The 26,126-nt window shown below is 36.8% G+C and overlaps 1 protein-coding gene across 1 annotated transcript in view; it reads left to right on the top strand.

Annotated features, from left to right (window-relative positions):
* The window catches only part of GSTCD (glutathione S-transferase C-terminal domain containing), a 32,132-nt gene extending 6,765 nt beyond the window's left edge, over positions 1-25,367 (top strand). The window contains exons 5-12 of the mRNA XM_030450169.1: positions 5-98; positions 15,239-15,354; positions 15,564-15,608; positions 16,001-16,129; positions 18,694-18,827; positions 20,438-20,468; positions 23,363-23,432; positions 24,750-25,367. Coding sequence (XP_030306029.1) covers positions 5-98; positions 15,239-15,354; positions 15,564-15,608; positions 16,001-16,129; positions 18,694-18,827; positions 20,438-20,468; positions 23,363-23,432; positions 24,750-24,886 — 756 coding nt within the window. The 3' untranslated portion in view covers positions 24,887-25,367. The remainder of the gene's footprint in view (positions 1-4; positions 99-15,238; positions 15,355-15,563; positions 15,609-16,000; positions 16,130-18,693; positions 18,828-20,437; positions 20,469-23,362; positions 23,433-24,749) is intronic.
* The last annotated feature ends 759 nt before the right edge of the window (positions 25,368-26,126 follow it).

The raw sequence follows: 26,126 nt of genomic DNA, 5'->3' as shown, positions 1-26,126 counted from the left end.
ATAGGAAAATGGTATTGAAGCAAAGTTTTCTCCTCATCCATGCCCCAACTGGACACTAGACTGGACCAGTCTACCATCTGCTGTCAGTCCTGGAGAAGGTAAGGGGTTTTATGCATGTATACATTAAACAGTTCCTTCTTTTGGTGAAGCTACTTAACTGTTTCATAGGAAAATACGTAGTTTTTTCAGTACATCTCTGTAAAACAGGTAGGTGGTTTGAAATCTATTTTAAAATTCAGTCTGTTTGGGATATGTGGTGAGATGACTTCCTTCATGTCATCAGCAGCTGATGATGAAACTGGAAATAAAAGCATGACTTTGATTCCTTAACCATATTCTGTCCTTCTGTTTCCTACTTTCCTGAACATTTCTTCATATCTGGAATTCTGACTATGTGATGCTAATATAATCAACATGAATATTGTACATAGCCTGTGTCTCCAAAAGCAACAGTGGCTGATTTTATTCTATTGAAAATAATATGATAATTAGCAAAGCTTGGTAGCTGCATACAAATGAGTATTCCCTTTTGTGGCAGTGTTCCCTGACTTGGAGGAGTTATTTGCTTTGTCCTGAAAAAGTGGCTAGGTTTTAAAAACGCCTTTTAAAGCAAAAAAAAAAATAAAAATCTGGAAAGCACAACATCAACTTATCAGGGATAAGGATGTTCCTTATGTGGCTTTTGTGAAGAGTTTTGCTACCTTGATTTATAACCCACAAAGTAATTCATAATATACTGTAAATGTTTCTTATGGAGAGAGGGGCATGGGGGTAGAAGAAGAATGCAAGAAATACATATATAATATTTTAACAGGTTACCTTCATGTTGTTGTCTTTCCCTAAATATTTTATGTGGGCTGAGAATTTGATCTTCTTTTCCTTTTTTTTGAGATGCCTGCACTTACATGTCATCTATTTATGTACAAAATAGTGCATAGAATGGTCAAATTAGAAATGCTATAATAGATGTAATTTGATTAGACATTATTGGCAAGATTGATTCAATACACCCAAGTTGCTTCTAGGATTACTTTGTGAATATAGGTCACAGTTATTTTATTTTGTTCTGCTTTTTATATTGGTATCACTTTTGGAATATTCTAAACTGTAGAGATGCTTTCTGAGATAAGAATACACAGTGCTTAAGCTGTTTTAGGGAATCTGATTATTTATTAACATTTTTTCTAATCAAGAAATGCATATTATGTGTTTGTTTTAAAAGCAGCGGTGTTTCTAAAATGAGATCCAGACAGTCATTCTATAAAACAAAAGGAATTAAACACTTTAAAGTTCTTTATTTCCCTTCCAAGCTTGTCAGAACTTTTTGAAAGACTTTGAAGATTTTTTTTTTCCCCCCAAACACTATTGTAGCCTATTTCAGTACCTCAAGCATCCTGAAGCAGGAACTCATCCTTCTTCAACTGATTTTTCCGTATCAGACAGCTCTTTGCCTGCAAGCCACATGGGTAACAATCCAAGGGAAACTCAACTGAAGCTGCTTCTCATTAACCTTGCCTTAAAGTTATAGTTTTGCTGCACTCATTTAGATAAGTTTAAAATACATTTATGAGTGTATTTTATTTTGCAATTCAAGGTCTGGGAAACCTGTGAGGGCATCAGAGCCAGGTTGTTCATAGTCTTAGTGAATATTTGAGAAGTAAATAATTTTCAGTAACAAAGAGAAAGGGAAATGCTCATGGCTTGAGTATAGGCAATTTGAGAGATGTATAGTAAAATGGAGAAAATTACTGCAATTTAACTCATTTTATGTGGCTTATCTTAGAGGATTCTTGCAAAACTTCAGATTTTCTATGTGACTTCTTTATACCTTTTGACTGTTCTGGGATACAGCATTGTATGGTTGGCCTGAGGACAATTTTGATGGGACTTTGCATACTATTACTATTTTTAAGACAAAAAATAATTTGTGTATAGCTGGGAGTAATAAATTATGCATGCTAACAAACCAGGTAACTTGTCCATGACAGTATACACTGTCCTTACTATTATTGTGCTCTCCCTCCATTTTTCTTCTGTGATTGTCTTGGTTACTAAACTTTACAAGGGAAGGGAATACATTATTTCATATTTTTAAGATGACTATTTGGAAACAGCACGCAAGCTTTTATATGACTGAGTTAAATTGGTATCTAATCATGATTTTTAGGTACCACATTTTACTGAAATGAATACTTTTCAGGAACAGGTTTGTAGGCCTCATAAAATCAATTCACCTCCATTATGAGGGATAGAATTTGGGTGTATTTGTTTGCTTGAAGTCTTGCATTTTTTAGAGTGATGTTTTGATCTAAATGACATGCTTAACAGCTTCTGAAATAGTCACTATCTGTGAAGAAAAAACAGCAGTTAGTATATTTTAGTGTAAGTCATACTAAAAAGAATAATGTCAAGTTCTAACAGTGGCATTTTCGTTCAGTTAAGGCACTTTCTTATTGATTTTGTATAGTAAATGATTGTGGTTTAGGTGAGTGACAGGCTTCTCATACAGCTGATAATCTGATACCTGCAAAGTTTATGCAGTCTTTTATAAGCAGAGACATCAAGGGACCTTTCTTACATCTGCAAAAGCATTTTGGCTTTTTCACTACTTCGAAGTGTGATGTTGAGCTCTGCAATCTGCCTTGCAAGACAGAAGTGTGATCTGGTGGAAAGGAATTGGATTTTATCTTAGTTTTTCTTTGTCAGGGTAGTGGTGTATGTGACTTTTGGAGTTTAAAATCCTTACAGGCCACAGGGTGGCAGCAAAATCTGATCAAGAAACTACCTAGGTGGATGGAGCTCTGCCCTGTGACCAAGGAGTCACCCAAGAGAAAGAGACTTTTGTGTTGCAGCTCGCAGCTGAATAACCTCCAATCCCCAGATTTGGGACCACCTGTTAGAAAAAGGGATGGAAAACAATTTTTTTCCCCTTCAAATTAGAGCTGATGTTTTAACAGTTGGTATGTTTCTTGTGTAGGGGTAGGACCTGAAGGCAGTAATTGCAGTCTGTTGTCTTAGGTGCTGTATGAACACACAGCAGAGCAATGCTTTCTGCCTTGACTGTTTGCAGCCCTCAGAAAAGAGGTAATACCTGAGCAAGGAGAGACAGAGAATGAAGCTTTGCCAACTCAGGTTCTGCCAGAGTTTTATTTTACTTTATTTTATTTATTTGACCTTATTTGACTCTGAGCACATGAGAATCTGGAACCCTCTTCATTAGGAAAGGAGGGCAGTTGGCAGAATGAGATGTTTGAAAATGCTCCCCAGAAACAAGTAAAAAATGTTCTCTCTCTTCATTGAACCTCTCACAGCTTTTCTTCCTGGCATAATCTGGCTTCCAAAAAAGGAAATGGAGGCACTGAGGAATTACACAGGAGTTAAGATCAGAAGATTAACTAAACATCAGCAGGAAGGTACAGTTTCTGTGCTTGGCCACAGAAAAGACTGCAGCCCAGAGAATAACTGAAACTGAGCCTCAAGTGTTTCTCTTTCTCCTCTTCCCTGGTGACAAAATGCTGCAAACAGAGCAATAGAGTTTATGTTACTCTTACTTGAGCTTATTGGCATCCACTCATACTTTATTTCGGGGATAGGTTCTTTAAAAACTTTTGTTAATTGATTCGGGAGGGAAGGAGGAGAAGATTTTCTGGAAGTTAAAATATTTCATAAATTAAACTATTTACACAAACCTTTTTGTGATGGTGTTTGAGAACCCATACAATTATTTGTAGGTTACTTGTGAAAGATAAGCCAGCCTGTCTTCTTATTTTGCAGTTTTGTATTTTACTGTATTCCTGAAACTATTTATGTCTCTTACTTAGTATTTAATATCCTTACAGTGTTATTTCTAAGGCTGGTGGTCATTTTGAGAGTTTGTGATTGCCCAGATTTTATGTCAGTTCATAAGTAATCGTAATAAATGAAATTTACACTTCTTTAATGGTTCTTAAATTAGACAATTCCCTGCAGAAATACAGGCAAACATTTTTTTGAACAACCTTATTTTGCAGTGTCAAAGGTTTTGTACACTGGGGAGGGTGGGACTATGTAACTTTTGAGGTTCTGTCAACTTTTGTGCAACATTAGTGAATTTTTGTAGGCTCTTTATAGACATTTTGTAAGGAGTTTAAGAATCACAACATACTTCATGGGGGCAATACAGCAGGCTTGTGTATATAAATCATGCTTTGAAAGTCATGTTTCTGCTAGAAAAAAGGCATGTTGTGTGTCTTATTTAAGGTAAGCATTGTAGAAACCACTGCATATGCTTGCACTTTCTGTGCCCCGGTTGGGATCTGTTGGAGATTTGAGGTGCAGATTTTTTTTCCTTAAATCATTTATGACAAAATATGAGATAAGGGGCATTTTTTCTGTCTGATGAAGTTACTTATGGTTTCCATCTGCACTTTCGGTGTTCGAAAATTTCCGTGTTGAGAACCTTGAATGTGTTGCTTGATTTGGATACAATTCCGCATTGGATGTTAGGAGTTCCATGCTAGCTTTTCCTTAAAGAGAGTTGTTATCCCACAGCATTTAAAGTTCTAATCAGGAATTTCAAGGAAGACATCACTGCTATGTTCAAGAAAAAAAACCCCAAACATTGAAATTGTTTTATTATGAGTGATTCATCATCTGTTCTGAATAGACTGGTATTTTCAAAGCTTTTAATTGCACAAAGGAAAGGCCAGGCTACTGTATGTTTAGTATTTTAGGGAAGGTGGTATTAATTATATTGTACTTGAACTGCATCTTCTCCAGATGGTCTGGAATAGCTTCTGAAAAGTTACTTTTTGGTGCATGTCTCATGTCAAATTTCTGGCATCTTACCATAGCAGTATTAAAAGGAGTCCAATCCTTTAAAAACTTTTACAGTATTGAAGAGTAAAGGCAAGTGGGAAATGCAGTTTTTTGTAGAATGATCTTCTAAGTGTAGAAGAAATGCAAAATAATCCCAGTGTTAAGAGCAGTGAGATCTAATCTGAAACAATAAAATTTGCCCTTTGCTGTTGTGGAATATTAATTTACAAATCCAGATACAACAGAGAGGGATATGGTGGCTTTATTTCAATTTTTGCTGGGAAAAAACTTTAAAACTTTTACAGATTTCTCATGGAGTTGTTGGTGTTTGGTGCTGAAATCACCTGTGTGAGTATTGTGAGCAGACCAGTTGATACAGTGCTCATTCAGTTGTTCCACCAGCACGCTCTACCTGGAGTTTTCTAATTCATCTGATTGGTAAATGTACTTAAATGTATTTAAATACATTTGGATATCCCATTTGCTGATCTTTCCTGACTTCTTGGATTTTTAGAGAGAGACCAAAAATAAGAAACAAAACAACATCCCTCCCCCTCCAAGACTAAGATACCATTTAGATGTATAAACTGTTCTGAGTGCTCCATGAAGAAATGCTGAGCTGGACGAAATTCTTACCTTGGCTCTCAGTTGCATTGCATGTTTTCTGAAGTCTTCCCTTTGTTAATTAAGAGCATGCTGGAAAAAATAAAAATACACTCTTAAACATTCCTGTTTGGTACAAATGCTCCATTCTGACCTAGTCTTTGTACCTGGTATTTTTGAAGGATGCACTGGAAGTCAGCTTTCAGAAGGTAGCCAGTGATTCTAGGCTGCATATGTGGTTTTCAAGCCTGCATATGGAAACTGGCTTCCTTTCCCCATCTTTCATCAGTTAAAGACATTGGGAAATTCTGGTTTATGTTATGGACTTCCAGGAGATAGCCTTTCATCCTGCATCCTGGATTGGGTTCATATGTTTTGGTGCAAGGTCAGTGAGACTTAACCAACCAGTGTTTTTAGGAAAGGAGATGGTGCTGTTACTTTCAGTACAACAGGCTTAATTCGTGCAAGAACTAAGACAACCTGCAGAGATAATACCATGAATCATACCTTATAGACCAGTTGTGTTTATAATATTTTTCCTCGAAATTTTATCTGTCATTCTTATGTTTCTGTATAATGAACAGAAGCTACTTGGATAAGTGTTGGAAATTCTCAAAATGTGTTTCAGTAATATGAATAGGGAAAAGTCTGTAGTTCATTTTCTCTCACAAAGGGAGAAGAATGTAATTAAATCTTTGTTCAGAGGAAGTAACTTGATGAATGAACACAGATAGATAACCTTGAGAAACTAGACTTGCTGCAGGAGATAAATTCTGTGGACTTCATGATAAATATGACATTCATATGTGTAAATTTCTGATATTTTTCATATTTTATATTGATGATGTGTGCTTTTTAAAAATTTATATTCTTTAGACCTTGTCAGCTGCTATATACAGGCTTACTGGGTTTGTATTCAACAAGCCTCATATTACTGCTATGAATCTAAGTGTAAGTAAAATTCCTGGTTTGTTCTGTTTTGTTTTTACTGCTCTTTAGAGGTTGTGGTATCTATATTCCTCAAAGTTCTCTCAGTGTGGGTCTTTGTTTTTGATGACTGCATTTTCAAATGGTCTGGACAGTTACTTTGGTTGATTTTATTTTTTTTTAAGACTTGGTAGTGTGAAGAAGAGAGAATTCTGATTTTCAAAACCAGAGGTAGCAGTTTGAAGGCTGTTGTTCACCATCACACAGATGGCTGTTTGCAGATGTGATGTTGCTTGTTGAACCAAAATGAATTATTTTGGTTCTGAGATCAGTAAGTTTTTCTTCTTAATATGAGAGGAAAATCACAGTTCTAACTCCACAGCACTGGGGAGTTAAAATAAGTTTCTTTTGTTAGTCTGCTATGAAGTGTCCTCCAGACCTTGAAAAGGTTGGGTTTATATTTTGCAAAATGAAGAAAGGGATGGAGCAACAATGCTAACACTGAAAAAGTGTTTTAGTTATATTCTTTTTCTTTGATATTTGGTTTGCTCCTGTGCTATGTGTCCTCTTGAAGGCAGGACTTTAAAATGTCCTCTGTTTGAAAAGAGCACTGCAATTTACTCTGACTGCATAACGCTGCAGAAGGTAAACAAGAGAATTGGCTCAGTCCTGTCACTGTGACCTCAGTCATAGGTGGCTTTGTTGGGACTTTTTTTCCCTTTCAGCTTGTGAATATTTGCTTATTTTGAGCTTTCTAATCATAGTAGGCATCTGTTGATCTGCAGAGTTCTGAGGCCAGAGACTTTTCTGTTGTTTGTGTTCCTGTGGTGCTTAAGTTTCACAACAGAAACAATGGTTTCTCTTCCAGAAGATCTTCTGATCCCAATTAGGCATTGGCATGCTACTGTATCCGTGACAAATTAGCACACAGTTGGGAACTTGGGCCTAAATACTGCTATGGGAGGACACATGAAACCTGACTTGGCTTGAAAACAATTCTATAGATAGAGAGCATATGATCTCTAAAGCTTTTCAGTAAAAGTTAAATGCCAAAGGGGGAAAAAGGAGGGGAGCAAAGTTAGAAGTATTGTTTGAGCCCCCCGGGTGATATCAAATCAGTGCTTTGCAAGGTGAGGAAGCTGCATTTTTGATCTGATAGTACTAACACTTGACCATGATTTAATAGTTTATTTATCTTCCACCTAACATGGAATCCTTTCTTGTGTTTAATACTGCATATACCCATAATTGCAGTCCCTGTCCCAGAAGAGCTTGTTGTCTGGACAAGCTGTCCCTTCTTCCCAGAAAAGTTGTCTTCTTCCTAGAAGAGTCTAATTCTGCCACTGCCTCCATATATTTAATTGTACTTTGATTTCACTTGGCTCATTTCCAGACTAATTTCCTAAGGAAGAAAAGAGAGGGATGTAGAGGATATCTCAGTTCTAATATTAAGTCTTTCTTCACTTCTAATATTGAATATCTGAAAGGATGTATGACCAGTCTGTTCGTTTCACCATCTCATTGCTATCATTTTTTCCCCCACAAACTCTTTGAAAACATTTTGAGCTGTCTGTGGACTGACATATAATCAATATGTGCCTCTCTTTCTTTTGACATTAATTCAGCAGCATGGAGGGAATTATATTCCTGGAAACAGGAAATAGTCAGAACTTGGACTAATGAATAAATCAAATTAATGTTTGATGTTTTCTTAAATTAGCCATCGTTGACTCTATTTTTTTTTTAAGTATAGAAATTTCAACATTAAATTATTTGTTTGAGCACTCCACTGCTTGCCTGTTGCTAGACTCATTCTTTGCAATTCAGGTTTGTCATCCTCAAAATGTATTTCAGATTTATGTGAAATAACCAAAGCCTGCTAGACAGGTATCAGTTTTAAGCAATTTTGACAACAGAAATAAGATTTGTTGATATGGTTACCTGGCCTAAAATGTGAAAGCCAACATAAATGGGTGTGTAGCCAAGGCTGTTAGTGTCCTATATTGTGTAATGTATTTTTTGAGCACAGTCTGTTCCTGAACAATTTCTGTGAAGCATTGCTATAATTTTTTTTTTTCACTAAAATGTCTATTTTTTTTTGAAAGACTGGAAACGATTCCATAATTAAAATAATCTGTTTCTCACCTCAGTTTGAGCACAGATAGAATAGTTTTGTGCTATTGAAAAAACATCTGCCCAAGGGATTATTTTCCATCTTATCTGCAGCACGTCTTTGACATTCCTCTGCTTGTGCTCATTACTGGATGCATTGGCCCAGTTGTGATCTCACTTGGAATTGGAATTATAAGTTCTCTGTAACTTATTTTGCTATGTGTTAAGTAGGATGCAATGCAGAAAAGAAATCATACCTTCAATTAAGCTTTCTGGTCATTTTGGATTTTAATTGCTTTGTAAACACAGGTTAGATTGTTCTTTAGTATTTGTATCCCTCATTTTTTGTTCCATGGTTAATCCATGCATTTTACATCTCTCTTGTTTTTAACTGTGGCATGAAGATTACAGCCACAGTTGATTCTCATTTGCAGGGAGCAAGGAGAACATGTGGCAGACATTATTAATGTTGAACTCCTCTTTTAGTCCTAAGGTCAGAAATTTTGTTTTAAGATGGGTTTGTAGCTGTTGCAATGGCAAAAACCAGGGCTGAAAATCATCTGGGTGTAGCTTGAGCTTCACCTGATTTTGGGTCAAATTCAAAACATGCAGGTCTGTATGAATGGATCTGTTCATGGTTTTTTGTTAGCAGAGAGATGAGCAGATTTTATGCTGTATTTTTTCCTGAAGTTCCTGCAGTGATAAACTGATCTCTAATAATTAGTTAATCTCGAGTACCAAGGTCAAGGTGTTTTTGTGAGTGTAGAGCTTTTTTAGCATAATTTGTTCATAATTTTAATGAATATCATAGGGAAGTGCTTGCCTTAAAGCCAGCAGTTTCTTAGGTTAGTTAAAAAGATACACGAAACCTTCCTTTGTTTCTTGGTTTTTGGTTGTTGGGTGTTTTTTGTTGTTTAAAAAACCAGAACAACAAAGTGTGTTTAAATTTTCCATTGACTTGTAGAACTGGTTCTTGCCTACAGCAGCCATGTGTGTATTTAGTTTAAGTGGAGTAGTCCTGTTGAGGTCTTGTAAAAACTGAGCACATCAGGAGCTTCAGAAGAATCACAGCTTAATTTTAAAGTTGTTCAGGTGGAGTCTATTTCTCTGGAGACATCCAAATCCCACCTGGATGTGTTCCTGTGTGCCCTGCTGGAGGTGACCCTGCTCTGGCAGGGGGCTTGGACTCAATGACCATTGAGGTCCCTTCCAACCCCTCACTTTCTGTGATTCTGTGATGAAAGTGATTCAGTTTGATTTGCTACTGTGCAACTGCCCACAAGGCCAAAGAAATAAATTTTAAGGGTCTTAACTTTTTTTTATCACGTTCTTCTAGTTGTGTATCACAAATATACTTCATATTCAAGTGCTCCAGACTGCACTGATTTCTAATCTGGTTTAATTTAGTTAATCAGAGAGGGACAGAGCACAGTGCTCAACTAATCTTTTTTAATTACTTTTCTGAAGTATTTTCAACTCTGTAACTAATTAATGAAAAAACCCACAATAACCCAAACCTTGTCATATTTTATTCACCAACTCAAAATAGCTTTATGGAGAAATCAGATTTAATTGTATGTGGTCTGTAGTCCATTTGTAGGACAGCTGGTGGCTGCTGCATCTGTAAAATTAGAAGCATAGTTCATGATTGTATTTTATATAAAGCAGCAGAACAAGAGACAAAATGGGCTTTACAACAGTCATTGATTATCAAGGGATGTTGAGCTCCCTTGTACCTAAGGGGGAAATTAATTGAAAACCATTGATTACTTTGTCCTTTCATCCTCAGATTTCTGAGACTGCAGACTATTTAAATTGCACTTTTTTGCTAATATTCACTATTACACAGGAACATTGATGGAGCTTGGCTGCCTTTACTTATTGGTAAAAAGCAATCCCTATTACATGAAGATAATTACTAGTAAGTTGTCTTGGCATAGAGTCTATTTACCTTTCCCTGCCAGATCCCTGCATATTTTCATTGTTCCTTGTGTTTCTTAACTTTCTCAGTTCATCACAGCCATAATCAGATTTTTCAGGAAAGTTGTGTTATTTTAGGTTATTTTAACTGACCTCTGAGGAGGATGTGACCAACAAATGGGTTGACAAAAGCCAACATTTGTTGCCCAGAGCCTCATGACAGCTAAGGATACACAGCTGCTCATTGCTTTGCAGGTCAGAGCACATCAGTTTGCATTCTGCATTGACCAGACTTTGCACACTTGGACATTCCTGGCAAGTCTAAGAGAAATAACAGCATTTGTGTAGTTACTGATGTGCACACTTGTAAAGTAAGAGCTTTAGCATTTACTGGGAACAAAAAAAAAATCAAACCCAAAAGATCACAAATAATGCCTGTAAAGTGTAAACTGTCCTTCTGGAGAATGTATAGCTTGCACTTCCAGTCAACAGATAAGGCAAGGAAAGAAATAATCAGAGTATGCAATATTTTTACTATATAAAGGCTTTTATGACCAAACGTGGAGGTATTTTAGCTACAGCCAAGGGAATAGGAGAGGTGAAAGCTGCATTGCATGATTTAAAGTACATACATATAGGGCAAAAATAAAAGGGGCAGGAAAGACAACTGAACTCCTTAAGAACATTTTACTCTCTTTTTTTAAATAGGAGTCCCTCCTGATGTTACTTACCAATCTGCTCTGTGTTAAACCAAGCTTTGCAAAATAGCTTTATCACTTCAGGCATAAAAACCCCCCTTGATCTCATATACAGTCTTGTAGTCTAAAAAGGTCAGACAGCTATGAAAACTGACCTTTGACAACCTAAACAGGAATCTGGTCTTTTTTTTTTTTTTTTTTTTTCTGTATTAGTGAGTTTCAAGCAACAATAAAGTCACTTTAAAAAAAAAAAAATGAACAGATGCCAGTAAAAAATGAAAATTAATGCTGGGCATCCCTTGGCTGCAAGTATTTTCTACTTACAAAAGCTCATGGGTCTTCTTCCAGTTGCTCATCTTCAAAATCCAAGGTGCCCAAACTTATCTGTCACTTACAAACCTTGCAAAGTGAAGGTGGAAGAATAAAGGAAAGGAAAAATCAGCCTCTGCTGTGCTAAAAAGGTCTCTAGCCCCAGGAGTGCTGTTTTACCTGGGCATGAAATTTTACCCAATCTCAGCAACATCCAGGCTTGTGAGGTTGGGCCTGCTCACTTTCTGCAAAACTTCTTCAGATGAAGGTGTCTGGCAATGAAACAAGAGTCAAACCTTTCTTGCCCTCTCCCAAGCCTAACCTACTGATTGACAGACCCTGTTTTGATGGGAATGGGAAACAAACAGCTCAGTCCTGATGAATCCAGTGCTCACCAGGGGTTGTGAGTGGTTGTCTCTTGCACAAAGAGGAGAGCTCCTTCCCCAGACAGAGCCAGGGATGGGCCCCTGTGGAGTTCAGAAGCCCCTCTCATTCACACTCCCAGCTGCTCAGCAGGATCTTGCCCTTCAGGGGACCAGTTCCAGGTAGTTCAGAGGCAGCCTGGTCACAGTGCATGCAGGAGCACAGCAGATTACCCTTTCTGAGCCCCTTATCCTGAGTATCTGTAACTGATTGCTAAGGAAAAGGTAAGAGCTGAATGCTCTGCACAGTCAGAAGTAGTGAATCACAAGTAGTTGAAAGAAAGACCAAAAGGCACCTTCTAATATATAGAAACTCATTAATTCCCCCCATAGCAGCTAAAGAAGCAAAAAAAAAATTAAATATGAGGTGTAGTAATAATCTGTATTATTCTTGTGTCTTATTTGCATCGATAAGAGTGAGAGAGCCTGAACTAATAATTCAGAAACAGGAAAAGTTGGCTTAGGAGACTGACATGATTCATTTGGCCCTTACATGTCAAACAATGCAGCAGCTGGCTGGGGGACAAACAGCAGTAGTTCCAGCCTAACTTTGCATGCTATGTCTGCTTTCTGTAGGTTAATGGCTGGAGGAATCCTCCAAAACACCCTGCTTTGTGCTATTTGTGGCATGGCAGCTGTGGTTTGTCCTTCAGTATTGTGCAGGAAAATGGCTCAGAAGATTTGTGCTAATGCCTGTTGAGAGGCAGGAATTGAAAACAAAATTTTCTGCCCGGGTTCCTCTCATCATTACAAAGACTGAAGTTGAAATGGGATGTAAGAGGCTGATACAAAAGTTACCAGGGGAAAAAAAAAGCATTTGCAATAAATCCCATTAGATTAATTGTGGCTGTTACTTGAGCTCAGGAAGCCTTGAATTCAGAATGCTTTCCACCAAGGGAGCTTATGACTTTATACCATGAATGAGCTTTAAGTACTTTCATTATTTGTTTTCCCCCAATAGAAAGAAAGAAAAATTGTGAAGCTTGAAGTTTTGTGGCGTTTTTTTGTTTTGTTTTGTTTTTTGAAGATAATGCTTGTGAGACCCAATCATTGTTAAATATTAGTTAGTGTAATGGAAGCCATTGAAGCTCACTAAGCAAATTTTGTTGTGTTCAAACCCATTTTGGAGAACAGAGATGACCTTTAATCTGACTCTGTATTTCTAGCTAAGCAATTCCATATACTTTGGCAGTCTGGAGGTTCAAAGGGCAAGTCCACACTGAATTCTCTCAAAGAAACCCCTCTGTTCATGCTTTTATCATGCTTTTGGAAAGCCTGTTTTTCTTTTTAGCTGAACCTGAGATGTTATCCAGTACTGATCAGGAGTTAAGTCCTTCCTAACTTCTTGTTATTTGTGCCTGCTGCTGCTATCCACTAGTTCTGGACCTGCAATATCACAAGAGTAGGGTTATACCTCAGTTAGAAGTGTGCCTGCAGTTTTCTAGAGGTAAGCTGAGCTAACTTTAAGCTGGTAGCTTTGATTTTGGCAGCATATTGAGCTAACATTTTGGAACGTTAGCGTGCCCTAATCATGGAGCTCTCCTAGCACTGTTGCCCTGGCTGTCTGAACTGAATTATTTAAAGCAAGCTCAGATTTACCAAGCTGAGTTGGAGTCACACCTCTCACAGCTGTGTAATCATACTCTGGTGTAGATGTTTTGTGTGGATGGCTCAGATCAGGCTTCTAAGGAAGCTGTAGTGTTGGGAATTCTGGACTTGGCAGCTCATTGACTTATCCAATAAAAGAATCCAAACGTGGTGCAGTTTCCTGCTGTCTCCATAAAGGTGGAAGACACCTGGTCATTTATTTTTTGTCTAAGAGCAACAGCTATTTGGTTAAGTATTTTATCAGGTAGAACTGAAATGAAACAAAAGCCAAGAAATGTGTGGACTGATGAAAACTAACCCAAATGGCAACCTGTATTATCAAGATAAAAGTCCCTGTTACTTGTGCTCCCCTTGCCACAGTTGTATTTCAGGTGTGGGGGATATAGCAGGCAAATGTAAATTATATTTCCTGATTCATCTCATTTCTTGCTCAGCCAGCCCCAAGCAGATAAGAGCTGTGTGCAAGACAAGAGCTACTTTTAGAACTCAAACAATCCATTGTGATTGTGCATGGATGTATGTACACACCCCTACACATTTAGGTACAGAGAATGCACTGGTTTGGGGTTTTTTTTTTATGGGTTTTTTATCACAAAACCTGTCTACCCAACACGTTACAGGTATGGCCTTGCAAGCTGAATTTCCAGGTCAAACACCATGACAGCACATGCTGCAATGTAATGTGTGCATCTTCCACTGGCTTCAGATGGAGCTGTGGTGAGAAGGTTTGAACATGAGTTAATCAAATGGAAGCATGAAAATTTAAAGCAAGCTATGGAGCAGCTGGTTCACGTAGCTATTTGGCACAATAGGACTTAGGGTTGCAAGAATGGTAATTCATAAAAGTTTTTTCCATTTTTTACTCTTGTAAAAGAGACAAATCCTGAAAATACAGTTATCACTTTACAGAATGTGGTACAGGCTTCATATCCATAGTCCTTGTGTACATTTTTGTCAGCAGAAAGTTTCATTTTCTGATGCTGTTCTTTATGATAACTTTCACAAATGTAACATTGGTTTAATTTTTCATGAAAATGTACCATTTTATAGTTACAAAGCTGATAAATGAGGAGGTTGTGCTCAACCTATACCAACTCTGCATTCTGAACAAACCAAAACAGTATTAAATAGGTCTTTCAGCACTCTTTTAGCTCCACTGAGACAAAATGCATCTTTACAAATATACAAGTGCTGACTAAACAAATTCATTTTCTCTGAAGCAACTCTATGTTGGAGTTTACAAGTCACATCTGAAATAAATTAATTGGTTTTCCACTTCTGGTTGTATTACAGATGTGATGGAGAGCCAGACTTCACTAGGTAGTACTTGCTTTGAGAAGCACCTCCTTGCACAGTCATTTAAATAAACAGGGCTGCAAATTATGAAAAGTTAAAAGTGATGTAAGAGTACAATTTTGAAAAGCAGGCTGCTTAGAGATAGTGCATAGATCTAGTAAACAGGAATTTATTTTGGCAAGGCTATTATGAGTGCATTTAAGCTGTTTCTAGGCATGGTTTACACTTTTGGAATGTAATCAGGCTAGATCTTACACTGATTTGATTATTTTATATCTTTATTTTAACATTGCTTCCAGCCTGTTCCTAATGGTGGATTAATAGCAGCAGCTGGAAAGTAAAGTTTTAAATGTGTTAAAACTATAGAGAAAACCATACCAAATACTTGTGAATTTAGCTCAGAGTGGATTTGGTTGCCCAAGTGTTCCTGCCAGTTTTTATTTCTTTGTCATAAATTTCGTATGCAATGCTTTGCTGTTACCCATTTAAATTTATCAAGGTTGAGAACTGCTGATCATGCTCAGGCATTTTCTCTGTCATCTGCAGGAAAGATGTCTGGAGACAGGGCCCTGAGGAAGCAGCAGCAGTTGAATAATTTGGTAGCAGCTGTGACAAAACTTGCTAAGCCTGGAGATGTGATTGTGGATTTTTGCAGTGGAGGGGTAATGTATATATTTGTTTACATGATGCACTTTCTTTCAACTCTCATCTTGGCAGTGCTAAGTGGTTGCTGCCACGAAGCAAAGCCAAAGTACCAGTGCTGCTTTCAGAGGTTCTGTCACTGGGGAGAGGGATGCTCCTCATGTAATGAGACAGCAGCAGGGACACTGAAAAGTGACTCAGATTTTGTCATTTGTTTTTGTTTTCACAGGGCCATGTTGGAATTGTTCTAGCTCACATGATGCCATCGTGTCAGGTAAATTCTAAATACAAACTACAGACAATATAAGCTTTTGGTGTCTGATAATCGTCTTAAAAGATATGCACGTAGGGACAGTAAATATAAAGACACAGTTGTCTCATTGGAGGACTTACATTTGAAGCATAATAATTTTTAGCTTGATTTTAAATGTGTGCAGACTTGCCCGAGGAAAAAAAAAGCCAGAGGAAAATATAAAGTATTTGCAAACTGGTTGACATTGGCAATTATTAAGTGTCTTCCACTGTTGCTGAGTTTCCTGCTAATAATTTTGGAGATCTCAAGATCTGCCACAAGTAATTTAGAGGTTTTCAAGTGGTGTGCTTGTTGGTGATGTTGTACTTGATTTCTCACTTTTACTTTGTCTTCCTCCTGTGTCTGAAACCCAGGTGGTACTCATAGAAAATAAGGAGTTGTCTCTGATCCGTGCTAAAGACCGAAGTGATGAACTGGGTTTAAAAAACATTTGGTTCATTCAAGCAAACTTGGACTATTTTAATGGGTCTTTTAACATTGGGGTAAGTTGTTACAACTTTTCCACTTCAAAACTTCAGTGTAAGGATTAGCTATTCTTAAAAGAACTAAAATATCCTGAGAGAAGAAAAGTCTGTATGTCTCTAGAGAGAGGTATTTTTGATGCTGTAAGAAGCACTCATGTTACAGTAACCTGTATTAAGTTAATTTTGTAATTATTATTAGTTGCAAGCTGGTATCACTTTTATGTTACATGATTGAAGAAAGAAGTGTCTGCCCCAATCAAATACAAAAATAGGAGCATTGCTTAACCATGTTGGACTAAAAATGGGGCAGATTCTTCGTTTAATTGTGTTATTTTAGAATCAGTGATACATTAATGGATACATTCTGGAAGACAGAGATGAGGAGCAGCGTGAAGCTCCTGTAATTCCTGGGGAAATGATTAGTGACCTGATACACCACTTAGACACAAGGCTTTTGTTCTGAAACTGTCTGTTTGAGCACCAAACTTACTATTACATTGTAAGCTTACATGTTGTAGTACAGCTGCCATAAATAATGGCAGTTTATTTTGTACAACTGCCATAATAAAGGATTTAAATCTAAAAGAGAAATCTTACAAAGTGTACTTCCAGGCAGTTTTCATTTACATGCCAGCACCCAGAGGGCCTTGGTTGGCTTTAATACTTAGGTACTACTCATAGTATCTCATCTAATGTGTGAGAACAAGATAAATGTTTAAGGTTTGATTGGGGAATGTGTATTTTTGAGTGTGGTAAGTTCTTATCTTTTTAAGGTCACTAAAGTGAACCTAAGGTTTCGTGGAACATTCTTTTCCTTTCACTTTTCTGTGTGCACTGGGGAGCTGCAGAGCTGGAGGAGTAATCCAGGGCAGTGGTCTCACTGTCATTAATTCCATTGCTCTCTTCAGGGCCCACTTTGTTTTTCCTGTGTTACAGATGTGTGGATTTGTGAACCAAATGCATTATGTGCATTAATCCTCACTTCTTATTTTGTTTCAGGTAGTGAGTTTAAAATATGGGATATCCTGACAAGGCTTTGTGTTTAATGTTGTGATTTTTTTTTTGCTTAACTAAAATGATTCTGAGAAACCCAAAGAAGAAATCAGTCATTGTAAAGCAAAGCTAATGGGTTGATCCACTGCTGTTCTAAGGTCTCTTTTCCAAACATGAAAGTGAACCACAGTTCTTAGTTTTCTATTTGAATAGATGGCTAAGTAACTAGAATTTTAATTCCATTATAATCTAATAACTATGATCTTAAGAATCTATTTGTGTTGTTAAAATCTTTTTTTTGTTGTTCCTAAATTCATATAAGCAGAAAACTTTCATTGTGGAATTATTTTCTTCTTAATCTTTTTAATGTTCTGCTTGAGACAAGAATATCTGTTACCATCTGTATGCAGTTACAGTTCAGTTGATGATTAATGGTCTGCTCAGCTGAGCTTACATCAAGCAGTCTGCAGACAGAAAAGTCTTTGTTTTGATCTATATCTGAGAGCAAAATTTTTACCTTCTATTTGCTGGTACCTTGAAAAACAACTTTGAACCCTGAAATCTGAGCCTTGTGGTTTTAAACCTTTTCCCTAAATTGACCGTGAGCAAAAAGCAAACAGTGCAGTTTTACAAATCCACACTGCATAAAATTAAAAAAATATGCCTCAAAAAATCCTACATTTAGTGAAAACATAGATCAGTGTGTATGCCCCTGGCCTGCTCTTTGAGCTACTGAACACATGGAAAAGGCAGAGAAAGCAGTGCCTGTATTTCACATGCCCCATTTGCTGTTACAGGTATCTGTGAGAGAGAGCTGCTTGCCTTTTCTTGTAAAATATTGCACACATCTGTAACTTGACTTTCTGTAAAAAAGCATAAAGAATTTGGGTTCAACCTGTGTGTTACCCAAACACATCTCAATGCTCACAGATAGCTGTAGTGATTGAAAGACATTCCAGTATTAGTTTGAGTGCCTATCACTAAGAAAAAGTAAGATAAGAAAAAGAAGGGGGGGGGAAAAAAAACAGAGTACAAATTGTATTTGATGCTTTGCCCCCCCTCAGGTTTGTTTTCTGACCTCTGTATTCAATACTATACAATCATATTATCAACATTTATGCTTAAATGTTGTCCTTTACATGTGACTTTCAGGTCTGTCTATTACTTCTCTTCCTGCTCAGTTGAAATCCAGTTTTGAAAGAGATCTTTGAACTTCTGAGTGCTTTTTGTTTGACACAAACTTCTGACTTATCACCACAGTAGTTTTTCTTTTGCTGTTTTCTTCGTTTTTAGTTGGTGGTGTATCACAATGTGGTGTACCTATCTTTTGAGTGCTTTTGTTGAGAGACCCTTGTTCAGTGTTGATGGTTCCCTTGTGAATGGAATAGGCCATACATTTTCCTCAGTATGGATATGAAGGAGAGCAAGGAAAAACTGAGGAATTAAGGACCAGACCTTTGGCATGACAGCTGCCACTGCAAAAATTTCTGTGTATATTTAAGAAACTCAGTGAACCAAAAAATGTAGAATATTGCTATAAGGATTTTGCTTGGTTCTTTGGGGTTTTTTCTTTGTTTTTAACACTTTAGGTGGCTCTGCATGCATGTGGTGTGGCAACAGACATGGTGATGGAGCACTGCATCAAGGCACAAGCAGCCTTTGTCATCTCCCCTTGTTGTTATGGCTTCATTCAAAACACAGTCAAGTTCAAGTATCCACGAAGGTAAAGTAAAAATAACAAGATAAGCTTTTAAACAGCTATTTAAATGAAGGAAGAAGGTGCTGAAAGAGTATAGAATTAATCAGTTTGAAGATCATTGCAAGTGTTTAAGCTAAACTGGGTCACATTTATAATGCAGCTGTTTCCTCCTGTTTCTCTTTGCAAGCCCATCATGAAAGTGAGACAGACTGGCAATTCCTAGATTATTTATTTTTTGTGGATGTATCTATAGTTCAGAAGACTTTATACCATCAACAGAGTAGATACAGTTTGTGGAAATCTATGTAATGTGCAGACCTTTTACCTTGAAATCACAAAGTTAATAGAAAACTCATGAAAATTACTACTTACTCATGGAAGTAGTATTTCAATGCTGGAGAAAGATGTAAGCAATCACCCTAAAGAAATGTGTCTGCTTTCTACCACAGTTTACTGCTTGTGAAACCCTTCTGATTTATTTCCAACAAGAGAAGCTCTCCTGTATTTCAGTTCATATTTTTAATACTTTTCAATGGACTGTGTATTTTGTCTCCTTCTAATCTGCTCTGTTGGAGATACGTATTTATTTTAGTCTTAAGAATTTTAATGGTTTTGATATAAATAAAATGTGAAAGGTAGGCATAAAGTGCCAGAAGATAAGAGGCTGAGAGCCCTCTGAGGCAGAGCTAGATAGGGGAAGAGTGTTGTGGGTTTTTTTTTTTCACAAAGCTGACCTTTGCCTTTTGAATGTCCAAGATGAATCAGATTTTGTTCTGCTAGGAATTGCCACATTGTTTTAAGTATGTTATCTCCTAAAATAAGAAACGGAAACATGTTGTCTAAAAAGGAAGCAACAAATCTAGGAAAACTTTATGCATCCATGTTCAATATTTTTTATATTTTTCTACAGTATTTAAGTCTGCTGCCAGAAGTGTGTGGAGACTAAATTTTAAGAATATATCAGTTTGATAAGCTCTGCATTAACAGTCAGTTTGATTCTTCCATCTCTTTATGTGTGTCCTTTTTTGTTTTCTCTTGTGACACAGTAGAAGAAATAAATATTCTTAAGGAAGAGGCAATGAAATTTTAAGCCTCTAAAAGTCAGCAGGCATATAGCTTTTTTCATGTTGATTTTCTTTTTTATCAACTGATTGGAATGCTAGTGACCAGTTAATGCTTTTGGATCATGAAGACTGGAAATGCTCACTGTGTAAGAAAACTTCTGTTTCTGTGTGATCATAAAACATGATAGGCTGCCCATTTCCTCATATTGCCTGCATTCCATACTCAATTCCATAGTAGAAGCACCTTGCTTCTGTGGTACAGAGTATATACATGTCTAGAGATTGTCTACATGTAATCTAAAGTATTTATGTGACAATGTGGAAACACCAGAAAATCTGTGTTAGCATTTCCAGTGATTTCAAGTGAGAGAATTTTTATTAATAATACAATTGGGGAAAAAATTCCACTTTTCCTTCTCTAGTGAACTGGAACTGTAATGGTTTCTGATTTATTTTTAACACAGGTGTTGTTATTTTGTTTAAAATGTCCTCAAGTACGTAATGATTGCTTGGATTTCCCACCTCTCCTTTCTTTAAATCCTAGTTGAATTGGTCTTTTTTTCTTTTCAGTCATCAGTTCAAAGACACTTTGTCCTATAAGGTATGTAAAAAGGATGGGGGAGGAAAAGGGTTGTGCAGAGTTTTTTGCCTTTTAATGTGTTTTCTTATCAAATTAAATATTATCATTTAATTGCCAGCAGGAACGTGTGCTATGTGAAATGTTCATTAGTATTGCAGATGCCATTATGTTGCTTTCTTTCTACCATCCATTTTTAAGGTTTTTTTTTCTTCTTCAATAAAATTAAACAGTTTCTCCATAAAAGAACTTTTAAAATCAGAATGTATAAAAGAGCCATTTCTAAGATATATTGACACTTAGTCAACAGTTACAGGATACTAATTTATTTACTTCCAAAATACAACTTTTTGTACTGCATAACATTTTTAAACTGATTTTTTGGGGGGGTAAAATTACTGTTTTTATAGATACTTTTTGCTGATAAACGTGTGGTTTCTCCCTCTAACTTCTGTCTATAAGATGGGGCATGGTGAGCAGGAAGAGTTTATACTCATCAGCAAGAACTTGATAGAATATTGTTTTTAAAATGTTACTCAAAATAATTTAAAAAATATTCAAATATGTTTGGACTCTGAGGAGCCAGGGTCTGTGTGGAGAGAGAGGAGTGGGAGAAAGAATCTATGTAACAGAAATATACTAGAGAGATGATATTTCTGAAATCCAAATGTTTTTTGGGACAGTGAGCATAGCAGAGGTGCTAAATGTAGCAGGAATATAGAGATCATCCTTCTTTCATCCTCAAGTAAAGGAGTATTTTTAAAATTCAGAAAATTTCCAGCCATCTTATATAGGGAAGTTAAATTGCTTGGTAATACACTAATCTTATCTTCATGACAGTCAGGTTTATGTACACTTCACCAGTTTACATGGGAAAAGCAGCACAGTGCATTTGGACCTGCCATTATTTTTTCCCTTGATTCAACGTTCTTTTCAACACATCCTTATGTTTCTGACACATCATCTTGAAGAAAAAAAGTTTATTTGCTATTATTAAAAGTAGATCTGTTTACAGTACAGAGGGACGTGGTGACAGTTATGAGGTCAGAAATGCCTAGGTTAGGTTAGTGTGCATAAACTCATTAAAGATCTTTTTTTTTTTTTCCTTAATCTGTTAACCCATGAAGGTTTAAATCACAGGGTTTATCAGCACCACAGAAGTTTCAGAGCTCTATTATTTGTGTTGCAGAAGACCACAGAGGCCAAAGGCACTGCTGAAAAATACTGCTGGTCCTCATAGTAAACAGTCTGGGCTGGTTGGTGCCTCACATAATCCTAGTTATAAATAACTTCTGTTATACAGCTAGCTAAATGCATCTTTATATTTCATATTAATAAATTGTTACAGGTTATTGGCTAGCAGCCAGAGCTGCCATGTGTTATCCAGATGTTGTCTGTGTCACCCCCCCTCCAGGTCGCATTTTAAATTAATTTCTCTTATCTTTCATTTTAGTGAGATCTAAAAAGACACCCAGAAGTCTGGCATTTCCAAAACTTTTTTTTTTTTTTATGAGAACATTATGCTGTAATTCATTACTTTATAGCTGCAAAGAATAAGGTTATGATAGCTATAGATTTCTACCAAGATACATTTTGAGACTATTTGTCAAGATGCTGTCCCTATAGGAGAATTGGAAAGTAAAACTGAATAACTTTGCATGTACAGCTTTGGCAGCTTAATAGGAATTGAAGGCATGGGTTTCCTAGACAGCAAGTTAACTGCTTATGCATGCACAAAGTTATGCAGTTTATAATTTACAAATGCTTTTCTTATTTCTGCCAACATGGGATGTGACAATTTGATGACTGTCAGGGGGATATGATGTAGTTTTTACTTAGGTTCCAGCTTAATTTTTTGGATCATCTCTGTAGAAAACCAAGGAATTAGAGTCAGCTGAGATTTCCAGGGGAAGTGGTGAGGCTTACCTTGGCTCTGGTCTTGTTGGATGAGCTGAGAACCTGATGTTGGAAAGAGCTGTGTTATCTTGGGTGCCTGAAGGCTGGTGAGGGGTTCTGTACTAGTGAGGATCTTCTCCCATTTCTTTGGGTCCCTCTTTTTCTCCTCAAGCTGCCAATCTTCTCTTCTTCCTCAACAAAATTGCACCTGGCTCTGCTGCTCCTCTGTTCTCCAGTAGTCACATCTGGGTTTAACATTTTCATCTCTTTTGTACTACAGAAATAGCCATATTTGCAATTAACTGATTGGCTAGAACATGTTTAAGTCCTAAACATGTTATAATATGTTCTTATTTTGCTTCCACATTTCTTACGGAGCTGTGAGCTGAAAACCTTCCTGTGACTGGGGAAAAAACACCCCTGCCTCAAGATATTGTAAATTTATTTAATAAATTAGTAATGTTTAAGTAGTAAGTAGGAATAATATTTTATGTATAATATATGGACATATTTTTTTGTTGTCAATTGTCTATTAAATGTATTAATTGGATGGAGTGTAGTGTGGAGGAAGTAACCTCCTTGATTTAATAAAAAGATGGGATTTCTTTCAGGTCTTTTTGTGAAATTGAGCCTTAGATGTTTATGTCCTCCTAATAAAGTATCTTTACCTCAGGATATTGAGAAAAGCTGAAGTATCCTTAGGAGAAGTTGCTCTCTCCATCTGTTACAGGAACCAAACCTTTTAAATCATCATTTTACATCAGACAAGTTTTTAAAGACAGTGTTTGTAAACACTTGATTTACACACATAAGGCTTGATTTACACACATATGTACAAGCTGAAGTTGTATCAAAATTAGGATGAGCACAAAATTAGGATTTTATAACTTTTCTAGAAACACAGTCTTCAACACGATAGCATTTTTGATACTTTTAGGAATTTAATTAGGTTTTTCTTGCTTTATTTGACAGAATGAAGTGCTACTGGACCAAATTTATTGACTTTTGTTTTTTTTTTTTAGGAGCACATGATGCTTTGCAGGTTTGCAGATCAGACAGCTGTCCAGCTTCCACCTGAACGCAGGCTAATTGGTATGAATTTCTCCAGCTGTTGTGTAAAATATCTCTGTGATGTCTTTAACTTGACATATTGAGGAAAAAGAAGTGTGTTTTATGATCAGGATATTATGTGCTGTCTTCACATAGCACTTGAAAAATTTGGAGTCCTTTAAAGTTATTCTGAACTATGAATTAGAAACTTTTTTCTTTCAGATTTATCACTGAGTTAGAAAGTTTGCATCTTACTGATTTTTGCTGCTGCTCCTTTTATTTTCCTCCCAACATTCTCTGAAGAGAAAAAGGTCTTCATGAAGCTCACTGAAGTCCTGCTGCTGCCTATTTATCTTCCATTAAAAGCACAGGCTGTTCATCATCACACCTTTTGATCCTGCTTGTCTCTGCTGTTGATAACTCTCTTAAAAAAGGCAAGCATCTAATGCTTACCTCTTCTCTGGAGTGCCAGCCTTCCCATTGTGGAGAAACTTAAGCTTATAGCTACAGCAGTGCATGACTCAATTTTTGCCTTGTGGTAGTCACTTCTGTTTTAGATTTGTACTTCATTGCCATTCTGAGAAGGAGCTGCTGTCTTCTGTTGGGTCATTTCCATGCACTTAATGGCCAGAATAAGTTGATCTTGAGATTTTAGTTTCTTGGTCAATGATTTCTGAAGAAAAGAAATGCAAGAGCCCTCACTCTAACCCTGTACACTCTGAATAATAATAATAATAATAATAATAATAATAATAATAATAATAATAATAATAATAATAATAATAATAATATTGTTGTCAGTGTCAGGGGCATGTATGTGCCATTTTGTTCAACCATCTACAGAAGCTGATTTTTGGGGGAAACCACAAATGGAGGAAAATAGTGTCACAAGAATTAATTCATAGACATACATCCTGGTCGGTTTATTTAACTGATGATGTCTCCTTGTAACCTAAATCCATACAGGACCAAGCTGGAAAGTTCTTTTTCAGGCCTAATGTTGCCATGCCTCTAAATTGTCTCCTACCCAGTTACTGCCCCTCAAATTCCCTGCTACCAACTGAGGCTTTTACATTAATGCATGGATTTTTCTGTAAATCTGAGAATACTCAAAAGCAGTTTTGCCTGTTTTCTTTCTGCATCTATAAAGAGTTAATAATCCCTCTCAAGATCTTTGATGAATAAGAGTTACAAGTCACAGATGTGATTTAGAAAAGCAGATTAAGATATTTTTTAAGTAGATTTGGAACTGGTTGTTTAAATGACTTACTGATGTGTTTTCCTAACATTGAAGTGCACGTTTCTGATGATGTTTCTGCATTTTTAGAGCTTCCATGCTCTCCTCTGCTCTTGTTTTAGGGAAGCAGTGCATGGGGCTTGTGGATCTGGATCGGGCATGGGCTGCAGAAGAACATAACTACTCTGTCCAAGTCATATCCATGGTGCCAGAGAGTTGTTCTCCAAAGAACAACATGATTGTGGGCATCCCTGCTTAGAGTGTGAAACTTCCATCTGACTTGAGCATAAATCTTCAGTGCATAATGACATCCAGCAGATACAAACATAGCTGGGAACCAGGCATCACCCATCTTGAACCCATTTCATTTGGAAAAGGAAACAGCACCAAAAATCTTGGAAATTCGGCTGCATGCAGAACCTCACAAATTGTACTTATAATGTGTTATTAAGCAACTCTTGGTTCTCTTACTCAGAAGTTTCTGGATCTAACAATTACCTGTGGAATCAAACCCATCTGTAAAGGTCTAGGAAAAGGTTGGTCTCACTGAAGGGAAGGTGATTTCCTTTTAAGTAAAACAACCTTGGCTTCTTCAAAACTGCATTCATGGTCAAAACTGCCTTTGTGTCCATAAGCAGAGAAGTTATCATCTAATAATGCAGATCAGAGGAATAGAAAAGATCAAATTTATGGTGTAAGTCAAGACACTACACTGTGCAACAGGTGGTGGCTTGACTGCTAAGGATTCTGTACTACTGTAGGAAGATTATATTTAATAGAAGTTCATCAGAATACAGGAATGTATTCTGACTTACCAATCTTTTTTAAAGGAACTTAAAAATTCTCTATAAATATTACATGAGGATTCTGTCACCAGGTGCTGAAAGTGGGTTTAGTTAAAGAACCCAAACCCTTAATTATCCATTCTCTGGATTAATGGGAGCCAGTGATGATGCCAGTGAATGGAGACTTCACTGCCTCCTCTGCTAACTGAAGTGTGTTGCATCCCATTCTTAAGAATATTGCTGTCAGAAGGAATTTTTAAGGACAGTTCTTGTGTCTTTATATATTCTCTTCACTGATTTTATATTCAGTTTAGAATTTAAAAAAATATGCAAATGTTGAACCATTTGAAGAGATCCACCACGGCCATGCTACTGTGAAATAAAAATTAATGTTCTTCTCTGCACTGATTAGTAGACAGTTTTCTACTGAAATTAAAAGTCAGCTTTTGACACAAACACAGTGCAGAGTAGCTCCTAACAGGTTTTTTTCTGTATGGTTATGGGCTTGGCACATTTCTGAATTCTGCCATGGATTAATTGAAATATATCTGATTTGGTCAGTATGAATGTGCCTTCAGTGCACATAGCAAACGGTGTTACAAAAAATAAAAAGTACTGGATGAAAAAAGGGATCCTGAACTATTTCATCCTTGTATCTCTAGAAGATCTAAATACTTGGGATTTTTTAATGTGAAGGCTGAAGGAGGCTGCACA

Source organism: Calypte anna, chromosome 4A, assembly GCF_003957555.1.
Source record: "Calypte anna isolate BGI_N300 chromosome 4A, bCalAnn1_v1.p, whole genome shotgun sequence".
Lineage (NCBI taxonomy): Eukaryota > Metazoa > Chordata > Aves > Apodiformes > Trochilidae > Calypte > Calypte anna.
The sequence above is the reverse complement of the archived record's forward strand: the minus strand, read 5'-3'. Positions and strand labels throughout refer to the sequence as shown.